Source organism: Carettochelys insculpta, chromosome 3 (genome assembly GCF_033958435.1).
Source record: "Carettochelys insculpta isolate YL-2023 chromosome 3, ASM3395843v1, whole genome shotgun sequence".
Taxonomy (NCBI): domain Eukaryota; kingdom Metazoa; phylum Chordata; order Testudines; family Carettochelyidae; genus Carettochelys; species Carettochelys insculpta.
Window position 1 is genome coordinate 153,232,536 of NC_134139.1, and position 17,597 is coordinate 153,250,132.

The window sequence follows — 17,597 nt, forward strand, 5'->3', positions numbered from 1 at the left end:
GAAGACCGACACAGAATTCAGTTATCACAAAAGGCTATGAAGGGAGCTAGCTGATCATGGGATAAGAGATAAGATTAGAAATTGGTTTGGAAAAAAAGCAAGAATAATTGGTTTTCAACATTCAAAAGATTGGCAAGGGGCACCCCAAGTCATGCCAAGACTAATGTTTATTCCTAGTAATCTGGAATAGGGTGATTAAATAGTGAAGGAGATAAAATGTGCAGATTACACACTTTACAGGATTTAAATCAACTGCAAGCCCTCCAGGAAAACAACTGAACACCACCATGGATGACAGCTCAGTGCATGTATCAGAGGGGTATCTGAGTTAGTCTGTATCATCAAAAACAAGAGGTCCTGTGGCACCTTATAGACACACATTTTTGAGCATAAGCTTTCATGGGCAAAGACCCACTTTGTCAGCTGCAACAGAGTGTAGTCAAAAATAGTCTTAGGGTACAGAAGAAATAGGATAATGCATTTTTATAAAACTAATGTTACACCCTCACTTGCAATATTGCATTTGTTACCATATCACCAAAAGGGCATAGGCACAACAGGAGGGCACTGAATTCAAAGTCTAGCAATAAAAAATTATTAAAGTCTCCTGTCAAGCCTCTAAAGAAGATTTCTTATAAAGGACCTGAACTAGAGAGAAGTATACAAAACAGAATGTTGCAATCATAAGCGAGCAGGGTTAGTTACAGACTACAAAACTAAAAGTAAGGGTAATTTCTTTCTTTCCAAGGATAAAACCATAATTATATCTTGTGGCTATACTAAAATTAAAAACAGCCGACCAAACATCTCTGCTTAACCCTTCTACTGAAGTCATTTTACCAAGATGATAAAACTCAGTTTTTAAAACAATTTCTCACAGGACCTAGAGCAGAAACTTGCCCCTCTAAAGCTTTAAGTCTAGACCACTTCTAGTTTGGATTTCATAGAACATATTGGATGAAAATGATTGTGTGTCTTAAGTATTTCATCTTTCTACAACCATTACTACTTCTAAAGAACATTAAAAAGACCAAGAATTGCTTGTAAAGTATATGAAAAGACCTTTCTCTGTAGGTGTCTGGCTTAGGCTTGTTAAGCAAATCCTATGCCTAGAACACTATTTCAAAACAACAAGTATATATGCTCATCTTAAGAAATACCTGGCGAGTGTTATTGCTTCTGATAAGATAGAAAGTACACCATAAGAGTCTTTTATTGCCTTCTTCCCAACTGATTAGAGAGGAATACAGTTTCATCAGAAATAGCAAAAGTAGAGTGCACCGAGAGGGATAGTAATGGATTCAGGAGCAAGAACCAAAAACCATATGCAGCAGTGAAGGATTTTGAATTGACAAAAACCCCTAGTCAGAAGACGTACGAATTCGGGGGACAATAAAAATATTGAGGAAGTATCAGACTGCCACTTCTGTTTCTTACTTTTGTCACAAGCCTCAGTTATGCCATGGTCATGTCTTTTCAGAACCAGAACTACACAATTGCCTTTTTCCCCCACCAACTACCTCAAGTCACAATGTATGTTCGTTTACTTCATTCAGCGCATTTTGAACTTCCATCATTTTATGTTAACAGTAGATAATTTCTTTTATTTCCAGAACTATATATTTCTTTGAGAAATTCCCTGTAAAACCAGGCACCCTCAGGATTTTGCAAATGAGGACTGAATAGGACATATCTGGAAAGGAGAAGCTCAGCTATTCTTGATGAATTAGCGGGTTGAAAAACTAAGAAACGTAACAGGCATTCCCAACTTGAGAGTTTCTTAGGCTACACCTACACTATGAAAGAAATTAGAATTTAAGGCAGTTAGCTCAATATTACCATGTGACTGTCTTCACTTTAAATACCATTAGCTTAATTTAGGGAGCACTAATATTGAGATTAAATCATCATCATTACCTGATGGGTAAAGCATCAAGTTCCAATTCAAATGTTCAGTTAAAGGCCAGTGTGGAAATGCCACGCCTTAATCAAACTTATTAGCTTCCAGAGGTGACCCGTATGTAACTCACAATGCCCCTCAGTGCTCCACTCTGGCCACGGCTCTCCAGGTGTGCCGAAATTAGGTAACAGGAACACTGGGAATTTCAAAATGGGAGCAGGAAGCCTGTGGGCTCGTGTTTCTATGAGCTTCAGAAATGTCTTTCCTTCTTTGCTATTAGCACCGAGAGTGAATCTACTCATTACAAATATCTCCTGCAGGGAGTTCGTGGTTCTGTCTCTACACTTATTTTTTTCCACACTGCCCCGCTGCCAGCTGCTGTTCCACTGCACTAGGTGGCAACAAAGCTGTTGTGGGGGTCATGCTTGCATGAGACACCAAGAAACTTCTTCTCAGCAGTTTACATTGGGTGTGAACCTCCCCCCCCTCCCCCCACAGGGGCCACGCAGTTGGGGTCTTTCCCATGCTCAGCCACATCATGTGGGTAGCTGCTAACCCAATAAAAGGACGTGCCTGCCGTTCTGTGCAGATCAGGCTGCCAGGCAGCACCATGTCCTAGCTTTCATGCATTTAGGCTGCAAGGGCAGGAAAGAATTTAGGGGGCTTGATGCTGCCAGGGAGAAGTCTCCCCCAGCAACTACAACATTTGGGGGCTCCCTTTGCTGGGGACAAGGCTGTGCCGCTATACCTACTGCATATTCCTAAAACATCAGCATCAAGTCTGAAAAAAACACAGGGTACATAAAATGCTACTATAAAGAAGATTGGCTGAAAAAAATCAATTTCAGATTGCACAATTCATTATTCCTATCTCCTTTGTCCTTTCACTACAGCTACAGTAGCCTGCTGCTATAGACAAGTAGTTATGCTAATTGTGACAAGACTACTGAATACAGAACCTTGTGACTCCAATTATTTACAAGTCTGACTTATTTTGACACTTATTAACTAGAGGCCAACACACCTCATTCTTACTGGTGAAGTACTCTTAAAATAAATGTCGCTTACTGTTAGGATTCAGGGCTGCTATATCAACAACTGCAACTCAAGAGAGACCTGGAACAATTTACTAAATGCTACCATCCACATAAATTCTAATCTACTTTGCATTTCATAGCCACTGAAAGAAAAAGTACTGGAGCATTTTACAGTAGAGAGGTAACAGTAAGGTATATTACACTAATGGTTTAAAAGGGTAATTAAAATACTGAATATTCATAATTTAGTGAAGTAGTTTTAGGGGACATCTTTTCCTGTAATCTTTTTCTACACACCTAATGCTAAAACAGAAATCCCTGTTGAGACCTTCAGTTTCCAGCAATGATGGGACACAGAAGCTCATTTCAGCTATAGCCGTTTCAGCATTTTTGAAAATCAGGCCCAATATAGTTAAATGCTTATGCAATGTTTGTTATAATTAATAAGATTTCTTTTAAAAACACATCTATTACCACCACAGAATTTAGAGCTTGGAGATGTTAGTAATTAAAGGAAGATCATTCATTTAACATTTAAGAATCGGAATTGAGACAGAATATTGAGACCCCCCCCCCGCCCCCACATCAACATGCTAGTCTAATTCTGTAAATAAAAAGATGTATATAATTTTGAGGAGCATGCAGGAAAATACCAGAAAATGCAGCTAGACTACCTGGACTTTGCCATGATCACTCAGTGTTTTCAAAATTACACTTTTCTTCAAAACTATGCTACTCCATACCACTTATCCATGAGTTTTAAGAAGCAACTTTCACATACAATAAATTATTTAAATTTTATCCTCTTAACACTGTCAACAGTGAATTATTCAAACCACTGAGGGACACAGACTAAGATTTTCCAGGTGTTTTCATATTTGGTTTTTATCCAAACCTTTTTAACAAGGTTTCCACAAGGTTAACTGTTCAAACACTAATCAATTCACTATCTCAGCCATTTCAGAATGATAGATTTCACCTCCCTTCTTAGGAATATGCCTACTTTTTAGTACTTTCTTTACTCCAGTTATTCACTAAAACCCACTACCATTTTTTTTAAAAATCCTGGCCCTTAATTTCCTTTTACTCTTTTGGCTATGTGCCAGTCACTCCACCCACTTCTCCTTTTTGCTTTCTTGAAAGATGTTTTTTCTTTTCCCAGCAAACCTTTTTAATGCTATAAACCTGTTTGATTCCTGACCCTTATTCATTTACAATACAAATGTTATTTTCCCTCAGGTATTCTTGAATAGTTCTTCACAAAGCCACTAATCCTTTGCATTTTTTCCATTTAAAGAAGAAAATGAATTTTAGTCTGCCTTATTTAGGGTCAAACTTTGATTTCTCCGCGTGTCTTCTACACTCATGGATACTTCTGCAGAATTCAGTAGGTGTCTTAGTTCTGCACCAGTTTGTCTTTATTGAAATCAGTGGTCTATCACTCTTCTGGCCTATCAATCCACCTTATGATGGAAGTTTAAGTTAGTCAATTTCCTTGCTTATCAGTTTTTCTTCTTAAGTAGTATTGCAGATCTCCAGCTTCTTTCTTTCATCAAAAGCACATGCAAAACTACTTATCCTGTATTTTAATTTAAAACAGCACACAAAACACATTTTATATGAATGTAAGATCAAGAGTACCAAGGCAAGGAAAATACCAGCATGACTTTTACAGATAAGCTCAGCCATAAGCCTATACTGAATTAAGAATTGAAGGATTTCAAATATGGATGATGAGTATACCTAGCAGAAGAATCAGCAATCCCCAAATATTGGTCAGTTTGTCATTCCAACAGATTTAGAAAAACCTGATTCAGCATTCCATGCAGATTAAAGCAATGTTTAAGACAGTGTTTCTCAAATGGTGTTCCATGGAACCCTGGGGTTCCGTGAAGTAAAGATAAGGGATCAGTGAGAAAATTCCATTACAACAGCTGACTCCTCTGCAGCTCCCTGCCCTTCCACTGCTGAAACAGTAGAACTAAAGTTAATTGGTTTAACATCCAGCAGGAGAGATCCTGCCATTAAACCAACTGAATTTAGTTCCATTATTTCAGTGGCTACAGGGCAGGGAGCTACCTGACTAGCCACACCCCTTCAGTGGGTGTGATTCGGCTCCCCCTTACCAGCAGGCCACCACCACGCCAGCCTTCCGTCTGCTAGGTGTATGTGGTGGCCTGGTGCAGGCTCCCCAGACAGTGCCACGGATGGGTTTGTCCTGAGGGCTGAGGTGAGTTAAGCCTGGGGATGGTTGGGTGGGTTTGTGACATTCGGGGGGGGGGGGGGGGGGGGTAAGATTGGGGATGAGGGGAGCTGGATTTTGGCCTGAGGCCTGAAGCACTTAAAGCCTGGAGGTGGGCGGCAGGTTTTGGGGTGGAAGGGGACAGAGCTTGGGAATGGTATTTCACAAAATTCTTGAGTTTAAAAGGGTTTTGTGGACAAATAAGATTGGGAAACACTTGACATTTCAGATCACACCCAATTTGGAGGTTCCAAGGACTAGGTAGAGGAAGATCAGACAGACAGACAAACAGACAGACTTTTCAATTACCCTTCACAGTTCTGGTTTACAGTACCAAATAATGTAGCTATTGAAAAGACATGGGGGGAGTTGGGCAAGAAGGAGATAAAGTGGACTGTATAGCCAGAAGTAATCACTTTTGAAGACCAGCTATCCAGTATTATAGTTTCTCTTGTATCACAGATGTGTGCAAAACAGTTTCCATAGAGAGGAGCAACAGGAGGGTAGGAATTTATTAGATCTAACAGATGGAGCAGCATCCAGCTCCCAATCTGCCATTCAACATTGTTCTGCTGAGGAGGACTGCATACTGCCAGTACATTAAAAAGCTGCTCTCTTCTTCTGAAAACACTATTGTTTCCCTGGAGGGTCTGTGAGCTACAGTAAGATGCTTGGTGTTCTCTTTGAAAGGACTGAGGTGTATATGTACTTTGGGCTGCAAGTGTATCTATTCCAAGGGATCACAATGCCACTCAAGAATCTTTTACAAAATGCAGCGAGATCCACCTTTTCCCTAAAAAGGGTCAACTCAAAGAGGCCTTCAATTGCATTTTGTACACCTCATTTAGACCAGTCTGTAAAGCTGCTCTGGCTATGGACCATCCCTTAGACACTACACATGGAAAATGATCCTTTTTGTCTTGTGATGAATTCAATTATATGTAAACTTTCACAGTACTCTGCCTGTTTACTCCGTACAGCTATGAAACATGGACATCATACCTCTCAGATCAGACAAAACTGAAAGCCTTTCACACAAAATGACAGTATCGTATATCAGGCATAAAGTGTAAGGTCTTAATTTGTTATATGTATGTTTATGGTCACTCCAGTCTACAGAATGAGGCGACTGGCCACAAATGGTGCCTTACGCTTTTCAGATAGGTTGTGAACAATCCCACAATACAGTCCAGTAAACACTGTTCTCTGGATGTCCTGTAACATTCAGGATAAAATTCCACCAACCAAGGTATGGAGGTGGCTCAGAGGCAGACCCCTATTACATAATTTCATCCAAGCTGTTCAAATGTTGAACCCTCAGACCATCAAGTCCTTGTAGTCGTGCAGACCAAATGGTGAACAAATCATTAGAGCCAACTGTTTAGCTAAACACTGAAGGAGGTAGGTGCTCTTTCAGTACTCTATGCAGGTGTAATCAGTTCAGATAATTATTCTTTTTTGGAAAGCACCACACACACCAGAGGGGACAGCTGACGAGTGTCCAATAACTTATTCTGAGATTCTTGGTTGATATCCACTGGACTTTGTAGATTGTCTCTAAGCATTTTAAAGGGTTGACATCAGCATGGGGGAGGGAGGTGAAGGCAAGTCCACTTCATAGAATTATAAACATTTAGGGCTAGAAGGAGCTTTGATAAAGACACTAATTCTAGGTCCCTGCACTGTAGCGGAACCAAGTAAAACATGAACCATCTTTAAAGGTATTTGTCCAACCTGCTTTTTAGAAACATAAAATGAGAGTAATTCCACTACCACCCTCGGAAGCCTATTCCAGAGCTTAACTATAGTTAGAAAGTTGGGGTTTGTTGCAAGGAAGAGTTCCAGGATTAGTATTACTGTGGTGTAGCATGTAGTTGCTAGTGAGAATTTCCTGAGGTTAGGGGGTTGTTAGCAGGAGAGAACAGGCCTCTGACCCAGAGCCTCTCGGAGAGTAGCACCATGTTCCAGCGTAGGTTGCTCACTATGTGCTGGAGGGGTTTGAGCTGGGGGCTACAGGTAATGACAAGAGGTCATCTGTTAATGACCTTCTTGAGCCTATCTTGAAGTAGTTTGTTTCTGGCTATTCATCTGACTCTGTCAGTCAATCTGTTTTTTTATGTCTGCTGGTGGGTAATTAAGTTTTACAAATGCTTGGTAGAGATCTCAAAGTTTGTGGTCTCTGTCAGTAGGACTAGAGCAAATGTAATTGTATCTAAGGCCTTGACTATAAACGATGGACTGTGTGGTGTGTGCTGGATGGAAGCTGGCAGCATATAGGTAAGTGTAGCAGTCAGTGGGTTTCCAGTAAAGAGTGGTACTGATCTGGCCATCAGTGATTTGTACTGTGGTGTCCAGAAAATAGATCTCTCGTGGAATGGTCAAGGCTGAGACTGATGGTGGGGTGCAGATTGTTGAAATCTCTGTGGAATTGTTCCAGAGTCTCTTTGCTGTGGGTCCAAATGATAAAGATGACATTGATGTAGTGTAAGTAAAGGAAGAGTAATAGGAAATGAGAGCTGAGGCAATGTTGTTTCCAATGAGCCTTTACAAAGGGGAACAGCTGAAGTGGAGTTCATTCTCAAGTTTGATACATATCACCTCAGACTCAAAGATACCAATTACTTACACATTACAAGGAAAGTTTCACCACCTTTGATATTCATAATGATCCCAGGCAGCCCACTTAATACACATTGCAGAAACTACTTTTCTTCCCCCTTCCCTCCCTCCCTATTTATCTGATTTGTCAGTTATTTCATTTTTTTCTATCTTTCAGTAAAATTCTTTGTCTCAGTTATCTTTAAGCAGGATTTTCCAGATCTGAAGGGGGATCATCCAACAAAAGTTCACCACCTAATAAATTATATCATTAGTTGTTAAGGTGCTACAGAACTGCCCACCGCCCTTTTTTTTTTTTTTTTTTTTTGCTTTTGTAAAGTTAACACGATGGGATTTTCATACAGCCTATGCAAAAACTGAATTAAATTGGTTCATTTATTTGAGAGTTATTCTATTTAGTCACGATTTACCTGCACAAGTGTTACTTTAAAATCTTGCAAATGATAAATTGTATAGTTTCATTTATAAAATTGATCAGATATTCATTTGAGTGAATTCAAATGAGTGAGCTTGGCTTTCAATATATTTATTCTTACAAAAGTACAAAATAAAGTAGTCTCTGTTAAAAGATTATTCAAAATGTGCACAGATGGGCAACAAACTAAAACTTGATCCATGCATTATACTGTTCTAGTTACTTTCTACAATAAATTAAACCAAATTGTTCTACTTTAAGAAAACACAAACTACAGAGACTAGGGAAGAATGATTACTTGGAGTCCATTCCTCTGCTAACACTGTTTCCTACAACTATTTGTTTATATTTTTTCCAGTCTAGTCCTAAGTGTAATTAGTACTGCATACTCCGCTAATTTATGCAATCTGAAAGACCTTGATATTCTGAATATTATTCTGATATTCAGCATACTTATAGAAATAAACATCCTAGTTTTAGTTATTAACCTCACTAAATAATAATTCTCCCTCACTGCTGGTCACTTGTTCAATCCACGAGAGAGTTCCATAACAATGTAGCAGTGGATACATAGTACATAATCTAATTTCAGATATCTATCTGTGCTGTACCTACAAACCAGAACTCTCATGGTATGTAAACTTGACACTAGGCAACAGCATAGAGCTCAGTGTTCTTTTGTTTTGTTTTTCAAATATGCCCAATATGTATGACACCATCCCTCCCCACAACTACAGACTATTTCAAAACCTTAAACCATCCAGGTCTTATTCTCAACTCTTACTTTACTAGGACCTTATTACACACACTACATTGAGGGTAGTGCCTTATAATCCACCTATTACTCATTTTTATAACATCCTGATCTTACACATATATCATGCCTTGTACAGTACCAAGGAAAGTTATGGTCTGCTGAAAATAATGTTTCTATCCATATGTGTATCAATCCATATGACATTAGAGAGTCATAGAATAAAACTGGAAGGAGCATCAAGAGGTCATCAGGTGCAGCCGTCTGCACTCTTGGCAGGACCATGCACTAACTAAACCATCCCTGACAAGTCTAACCTGCTCTTAAAAATCTCCAACAATGAAGATTCTATGAACACCCTAGACAATTAAGCACTAGACTAAACCACTGTGACAGTTAGGAAGCTTTTCCTAATGTCCAACCTAAATGTCCCCTGCCACCATTTAAGCCCATTGCTTCTAGTCTATCATCAGAGATTGAGAATAATTTTTCTGCCTACTCCTTATAAGAAACTTTCAAATTCTTGAAAGCTATCATGTCCCCCCACCTCAAGTATTCTTTTTGCCAGACTGAACAAACCCAGTTCTTCCAATCTTTCCTTATATGTCATGTTTCCTAAAGCTTTCATCACACTGATTGCTCTTCTCAGGGCCTTCTCCAATTTCTCCACATCTTTCCTGAAATATGAAGCCCAGAACTGGATGCGATATCCAGTTGTCAGCACAGAGGGAGAATTATTTCTTGTGTCTTGCTTACAAACACTCCTGTTAATATATCCCAGAAAGATGCTTGCTTTTTGGCAACCATGTCAAATTGTTAATTCATACTTAGATTCTGGTCCACTATGACCCCTAGATCCCTTTCCACAATACTACATCGTAGGTAGTCATTTCCCATTTTGTATGAGTTCAGGTTGTCATTAAAATATGTTGTAGGTTGAGGAATCAACCAAATATTTTTCACAGACCATAGCAAGGAGAGTAACCAATGCTCAGGTGGGGTGTCAATGACTATTGTCCAGCAAAGGTGGTACAGTGTAATCATCTACATGAGCATACAGCATGAAAAACACATCAGAACAACTGCTCATCCTTGCCTGGAAACTCAGGGCTTGTCTACTCTGTGACACTATCACATCTTGCTGATTCAGAGGTGTGAAACATCACCACCCAGAGCAAGGCAATTCATAGCACTGAAGTGTCAGTGTGAACAGGCTCTTGGAGCTGGAAGCTATGCCTCACATTCAGGTGGTTTACATAGAGTGCTGAGGTAACACTCTCTCAGAGCTGGTGCCATAAACATACTTCTACTTTAAGCAACAAGGATTGTCTGAAATCTCCAACAGAGGGGACTAGCCCAGATTTCAGTTGTAAAATCTATGTTCTATAGACTGCAATATCCAGTAGGGTGGAAAAAACCAACCTGATCTAGTTGTTGCCTGGTCTACCGTGGTTCAGTTTACATTGCCTGTTTAATATTTTATTTTATTTGATAACTACTGACCTTATTTAACACTTACAATCACTTAAATTTTATTTTTGTAGTCAATAAACTTTTACTATTTACCTCTACCAGTGAGTTGTACAGAGTAGTTGAGAAATTTGCTCAGGGATTTTATAAATGCTGGTGTCTATCCACTTTCCTTTGATCAAGTAGTGAATAATAATAAATTAGATGATATATTCCTGGAGTACAAGGCTGGTAACTGGAGGGAATTTGGCTTCGGTGCCTTACTTACAGATTCATGAGTGGCTCTGAGAGCATTCATACAATGTAGGTAGGTGACAGTCTCTAAATTCAGCTGTATTAACTGATAACAGCGACGGAAGGTTTGCTGCTGCCCACTAGCAAGGACTTGTGGAAGACATCCCAGGTGGGAGAGGATCATGGGACTGCTATGCCCCTTTATCATGTGCTACACCATCACAGAGTCAATAAATGTTTTAACAAGAACCCTTCTTTCCTCTGTCCCACCACATGGATTGACAGTTACTTGTGATTCACATACCTTGCAAGTCACTCACTCAAGTATTTATGGAACATTAACACGAGATAATGTGAGCCATCATTCAGATACATTTATACATTGCAAATACATCTAAGTCACTCCAGCTGCAATACATGACCTAATGGTGTATCTCTTTGTAATTAAAAAAATTAAGTAGCCTTACCTTTTCAGTTGCTAGGGGTTTCAATGGTTTTTCTGAGTCCCTCTCTCTCTTCTTCTCATCTTTCTTTTTCTCCTTTTCCTTCTGTAAGGCAGAGTATGTTACTTGCCAGAAAAACAAATGTTTGCAAATAACTTAATTTTTAAAAAAGAGTCCTGCTGAGCACAAATCATAGAATCACAGAACACTAGAACTGGAAGAGACCTCAAGAGGTCATCGAGTCCAGTTCCCTGACCTCTCGGCAGGACCAAACACCACCTAGACCATCCCCGATAGGCGTCTGTCTAACCCGCTCTTAAATATCTCCAGCAATCTCCACCACCTCCCTAGGTAATTTATTCCAGTGTTTAACCACACTGACAGTAAGGAACTTTTCCTGATGTCTAATCTAAACCTCTCTTGCTGCAGTTTAAGTCCACTGCTCCCTGTTCTATCCTCAGAGGCCAAGGAGAAGAAATTTTCTTCCTTCTCCATGTAACCCTCTTTGAAGTATTTGAAAACCACCATCATATCCCCGCTAAGTCTTCTTTTTTCTAAACTAAGCAAGTCCAGTTCCTTCAGTCTTCTCTCGACCTGTTATCATTCTTGTTACTCTTCTCCAGACCTTCTCCAATTTCTCCACATCTTTCTTGAAATGCGGTGACCAGAACTGGACATAAGTTCTCCAACTGAGGTCTAATGAGCTCTGAGCAGAATGGAAGAATGACTTATTGTGTCTTGCTCTCAACACTCCTGCTAATGCATCCCAGAATCATGCTTGCTTTTCTTGCAAAAGCATCACACTGATGACTCATGTTTAGCTTGTGGTTCACTATGATCCCTAAATTCCTTTCTGCAGTACTCCTTCCTAGACAGTCACTTCCCATTCTGTACGTATGAAGCATATTGTTCTTTCTAAGTGAAGTACTTTGCATTTGTCCTTATTAAACTTCATCCAATTTAACTCAGACCATTTCTCCAGATTATGAATTATGAGACTTGATAATGTTAAAATAAAATTATTTATTGTACTTTTATCCTGCATATTATATTAGCCCACAACTAGTAAGGTAGCATCCATTGTTGTTCAGAGATTACCAGTCTAGTTAAAAAGTCAAGTTGTTTCAGGCCCAGCAATTTAGTTTTCTACAAGGAGCTATTCCAAAACTCTCAAAATTTAGTGAATTAGAAAAACAAAAAAACCTTATATCTAACAGATGCACACTACATTATACCTATAATTGAACAGAGAAAAATAAGGAAAATGTATTATCTAAGTTTAGAGAACTAAAGGTAGAGCAACATTCATTTTCAACTAATACTACTTTGCTCAGTTTCTTCTTTCCCCCAACCATGTGTCACACTTTTCTAAACGTTTTATCACCTGCAGCAGAGTGGTGGTAACTTTTCCCAAGCTTGCACAACAATCCAGCACTTACAATTAGTACATAATATATGGAGTGGCCTCTGATAAGATTAAACTACTTTTTCAAGACATGCTACTCCTCCCCCATCGTATCAATGAACACATCCGCTGAAGAAGGTTATGGGGTAAAATGGTAAAGAATGTCCAACAATTCTATTTTTAACAGTCTTGAAGTGGAGCCAGTGCTGAAACATTAGTATTAAATATTTGTGAAGGTATAGGTGTCTGCATTATTCTCTTAAGGTTATCCTTCCACTTTTTCCTCTCCCTCCCATCTGGCAGGAGTGAGGAGGAAAAACAGACAAGGTGGGCGAGGGGTTGACTGGGAGGGAGAGGTGGCTCCATGCTCCTGAAAGGGGAATGGCTAAGGGCAACTGGCATAATGTTTTCCAAACGTACATGCAGTTGCCCAAGCAGCTTGTCTCTGGATTTCAAACACAGGATTACCCTAAGAGTGCTCAGTAACCTTTATCATCTCATGGCACACTTCAGCACTCCCTTATACTGTCATGGAACACCCAACATTATAAATATAAAAACCTAATTCCCTCCCCCTCCACCAGGCATTACCAGTGCCCTGCTAAAACTTGATGCCAGTGACTCGGAGCTGCCACCTCTGCCACCGCTTATTTCTCCCACCAAGCACCAGGGTGTCTGCACAAAGCATCTGACAGCATTCCCTGTGTGCAGTTCCAAAGAGAAGCCACGTTTAATGGCTCAAAGAGCCACATGCAACTCGGCCATACCAATTTATTCAATTAATTTTAAATTTTCTCTTCTCAAAATTTGACAGCACAGTAAGCGCTGTGCTGCAGTGCACCAGTGAACCGCACCAGTACTGCAGTGTGGTTGTGGCGCACTTTCTTAAGAGAAGGTGACAGATGGAAAATTGAGCTTGGGGAAACATGTTAAAGCTGAAATTACCATGCCTTGAGACATGCCTGCAATAGAGAGAAACAGCCTTAGATTTTCTGAAAACTCTTGTTCTGTCCAAATAAAAGGCCCAGGCTCTCCTTACACCAAGGATATGGAGAAGGTTATTATACTAGAGAGGCTTAGGACAAAATGTTGGAAGTTGAAGGAATTGGTTTATGTGAAATGCAGTAATCACTTGGGAGGCGAATCTCAGATGTGCTCTAAATGTGACTGTCAGGGTGGAATATTTTGAGGGGAAAATGCACCATCAAGGCCTCTGTATCCCCCATTTTTCTTACGGTGGTAAAAGTGATCAGGAAAGTCATCTTCATGGAAAGGTGAGTTAAAGAACAAGTGGCCGTGGACTTAAAGGACAGTCTAGTCAGCCCTTTTATTATAAGACTGAGATCCCACTGTGAAGTAAGAAGTCTGAGCTGCATAAAGAAGTTCAGTATGATGTGCAGAAACTTCTTTGTTAATTTGCTCAAAATACACAACAGTAATTACAACCTTCCACCAGCAGGTAAAACGGTACTCAGTTTTTTTCCACCTGACTAGACCCCCAATTTGAGGTCTGGATTGCTCTTCCTCTGTAAGTGTGGAGAGACTGAGGAATCCATGTTGCAGGAGTACTCGCATTCAGACGAAGTCCAGGTCAGCTCCTACGAATTCTAGTTTCTGTACTACTACTACTGTTGATTTTTGTGCACTGATTTATAAGCTCAGATTCTTGAACAAATCCAGAGTGCTATGGCTAATTTTCTGGGCTTCAACAAAGGAATGTGCCCTGATGAGACAATCATCTAGGTAAGAGTAGATCACAGTACCCTGAACATGTAGGTGGGGAGCCAACACAGATGACCTTGAAGACTCCTCTGGGGCCAAAAAGGAAGTAGTCCACATTACTAGTAATCTTAGCCTAGTATGAATCTGAGATATCTTTGGTGACATGATATGATCAAAATGTTGGTCACTTTGGCAACATTGCTTCATCTTGAACTTCTGAGCCTTAAGTTCATTGAGCACTCTGAGGTCTATGTCAATGTCACTTTTTCTTGGGTAGCAAGAAATAAATAAAAGCCTTTCCCTCTCAGATGCAGGGGCATGGGTTTACTTGTTCCTATGCTGAGGAAATGGTCTCTCTTGTTGGAGTATGTGCTCATGAAAACAGCCTCTGAAGGAGAATGAGGAAGTGTCTTTTTGAGGGGGGGCAGGGGGTGAGGGGAACTGGAAGGAACACTCATCTCAAATCATCTCCAGTGCCCATTTGTTAGATGTTACCTGGTCCCAGATGCAGTGGAAGGATGTGAGATAGCATCCATAGGGATGAGAACAGTTTTCTAACACTGGAGGGTATTGAGAATGGTTTAATGGCACCTCAACCAACACTTCAAAACAACAGCTTTGAAGTGCATGACTGCAAAGAAGTAGAATGAAGGACTGAAAGGTCTTCTGTCTGGAGAACTTAAACTACTTTCTCTGGGCTTCAGAAAAGCATCAGGATGAATATTGTGACAAATAGGGCCTGAATGAAAGCCAAGAACTTTACATTCTCTTCTGTCCAAAGTGTGGATTCTGAGAGACCAAAAAGAGAAGCCCTGGAGTCTTTTAAAGTGTGGAGGAAAGACTATGCCTTTTCCACAATTTTCAAAACTTTCAAACCTCTTTGGAGAAACTGTGTAAGTGCAGCCAAAAGAGATTTGTCTCATCACAACAGCAGGGATCACTGATCCCTCTAATTTTACTCACGTGTGGAATGCATTGTCATGTGTATCATTAACGGACTGGGAGAGAAGGTGGGGCACTAATGCTATGGGTGCAGGCTCCCTAATGGGGCTTGACATGAAGGTCTCAGGGCGAATGCAGAGGGTTGGAGCGAGGGCTCCAACCGGGGTGCAGCTCTGGGGTGAAGCCACAGATGATGAGTTTGGGGTAGAACCTGCCCAATCCCCAGCTCTCTGCCCCTGCAGCAGCATCTGGGATGAGGGGAGGAGGTGCCTCTCCGCTGGCCACAGCAGGCCAGCAGCTGGGCTGGGAAACCTCTCTCCCCCTGGCCTTGGGTCTGTGGCTGGGCTGGGAGCACCTCTTCCTTGTACATATCAGGTCGATGGTTGGGGGGAAAAGCATCTCTTGCGAGCCTAGTCCCTCATACTGGAATCACGATTAATAGTTCGCTGTGTGACTGTGCAGCATAAGGAGAACTTAGCTGGTGATGGAAACTCCATTACATCAGCAGATTAGAGTGATGCCTTTGCCACTAGCTGGCCTTAGTTAATAATAGTTTCAAATTAGTCTGTGTGAGAATCGGGGAGCTACACAATACGGGAATTGAGCGTTGAGGAGATGATGTACAGTAAGCCCTCGAGGTACAAGCAATCAAGCTGGACATGTCTCGGGTTAATGTGACTGTGGGAAACCACTCCTGCTGCCCTGACAGGAGTGGTGTCCCAGTCCCTGGAGCGGCAAGGAGCTGGGAACCAAGTGGCAGCCTGGCTCCTACCCGCTCTCCACTTGCAGAGCCAGAAAACTAAGCGAGCTGGGAGCCAGGCTGCCCCTGGTTCCCAGATCCCCTCTCTGGCTGGACCCAGGAAACTGAACAAGGCTGCTGCCCTGCTCAGTTTCCCCTCTCTGAAAGTGGAAAGGAGTCCAAATCCCTGCTGCCTGTGGGACCAGGAAACTGACCAGCTAGTCAGTTTCCTGGGTCCCCCAAGCAGTGGGGAGACAGGAACCATGCTGCCCCCTGGTTCCTGGCTCCCTGACACCCTGGGAGCCAGGAAACTGACCTGTTCTGGTAGCCAGGTCAGTTTCCAGACTGCTGCAAACCCAGGGGAGCTGGGAACCAGGCAGCAACCTGATTCCCGTCTCCCCTCAACTTGCACGAAAATTCAAGTTACGCGGGGGTTGCAGGAACACAACCCACCCACCCATGTAACTCAAGGGTTTACTGTAATCTTGTAGTGTCATTCAGACTTGATATTTTGGATTATGGAACTGCAGAGTGGCTAATAAATCTATTTTTCTCCCAAGAAGATTGGAGGTTCTTCATGTTCTCATCAGAGGAAGTGGATTTCAGATGATGGTGACAACCTCAAGTTCACTGAATCCAAACTCACTGAATTGGGGGTGAATTGGAGAAGAGAAATTCTGTGCTTTTCGTTGCATGTAGAGTGTTTTTGTTTTATATAAACATCAGGGTCATTTGCACATTGGTGGTACTGATACCAGGATCTGCCATATGTTTGATTAACTGGGAGGGCTATTGTGGACAAGGACAGTAGTGTGTGATGTGACTTGAGTCATCTCTTGTAATGATAGTTTTTATACATTCGCCATGCTCTAGGTTAGCTCCTAGAAAACCTTAAATGCATCTGCAACAAGGGGACATCACGTCTCATCTGTGGATGAAAATGAGAAGTTGGTCTGGAAGGTAATCTCTTGTTCCTCCCATAGGTCTTCAGGAGGTGTGGACACCCTTAATGCAGCAGCTGAAGGAGAGTGACTCATTGAGCCTTCAGAGGCTGAGCTAGAGTCATGGGAAGCACTGGGATCCTTGGTAGGCACACAAACCCACTAAGGTCACAGAGTGGGAAAGGCCCAATAGGTTGGTACCACACTACCCTTACCCACTAGGTTGGAGGTGAGAGGGGCAGTACAGTTGAGGTCCATTTGGGAAACAGGTACCATATAAAGAAGTGACAGGAGACTATGCCATCTTGCTCACTGACTCAGCATTCAAAAATGGTGGTGGCAAGGCATGATGTCACCAGTCTGGTGCTCTGAATGGACTCTGTACTGCATAGTGGCGAATCTGGTGTGTAACACACAAAGCTCTTTCACATACTGGAAATCCAGCAATGCTGCAGTCATTAGTACTGATAGTGGTTGGCAGTGCTGAGACCTCTGCATCGAAAGAATTGGCACTGCTGCACTTACTGCACAGTCTGCCAGTGTCTGGCATGCCAGTGATGGTACCAGCATAGAAGTCTGCACCAAAGGAACCTTCCCCATGGTGGATTCTCCAGGGTTTTTTTCACCCAGTCAGTACAGATGATTCTTTGCTTGCACCCACTGGGTCTTTAGGCTGCCTACTGTATTCTGTCAGGGCAGTACCATATGAGTTCTAGGTACTAGGTTTAGGCAGC

At 41.4% G+C, this 17,597-nt stretch overlaps 1 protein-coding gene across 2 annotated transcripts in view; it reads right to left on the minus strand.

The window, feature by feature from the left end:
- Positions 1-17,597, minus strand: part of SMAP1 (small ArfGAP 1) — a 150,651-nt gene that overhangs the window by 68,877 nt on the left and 64,177 nt on the right. For both annotated transcript variants that reach the window (XM_074991076.1, XM_074991074.1), the window contains exon 6: positions 11,139-11,219. In XM_074991076.1, the coding sequence (XP_074847177.1) occupies positions 11,139-11,219 (81 nt within the window). The remainder of the gene's footprint in view (positions 1-11,138; positions 11,220-17,597) is intronic.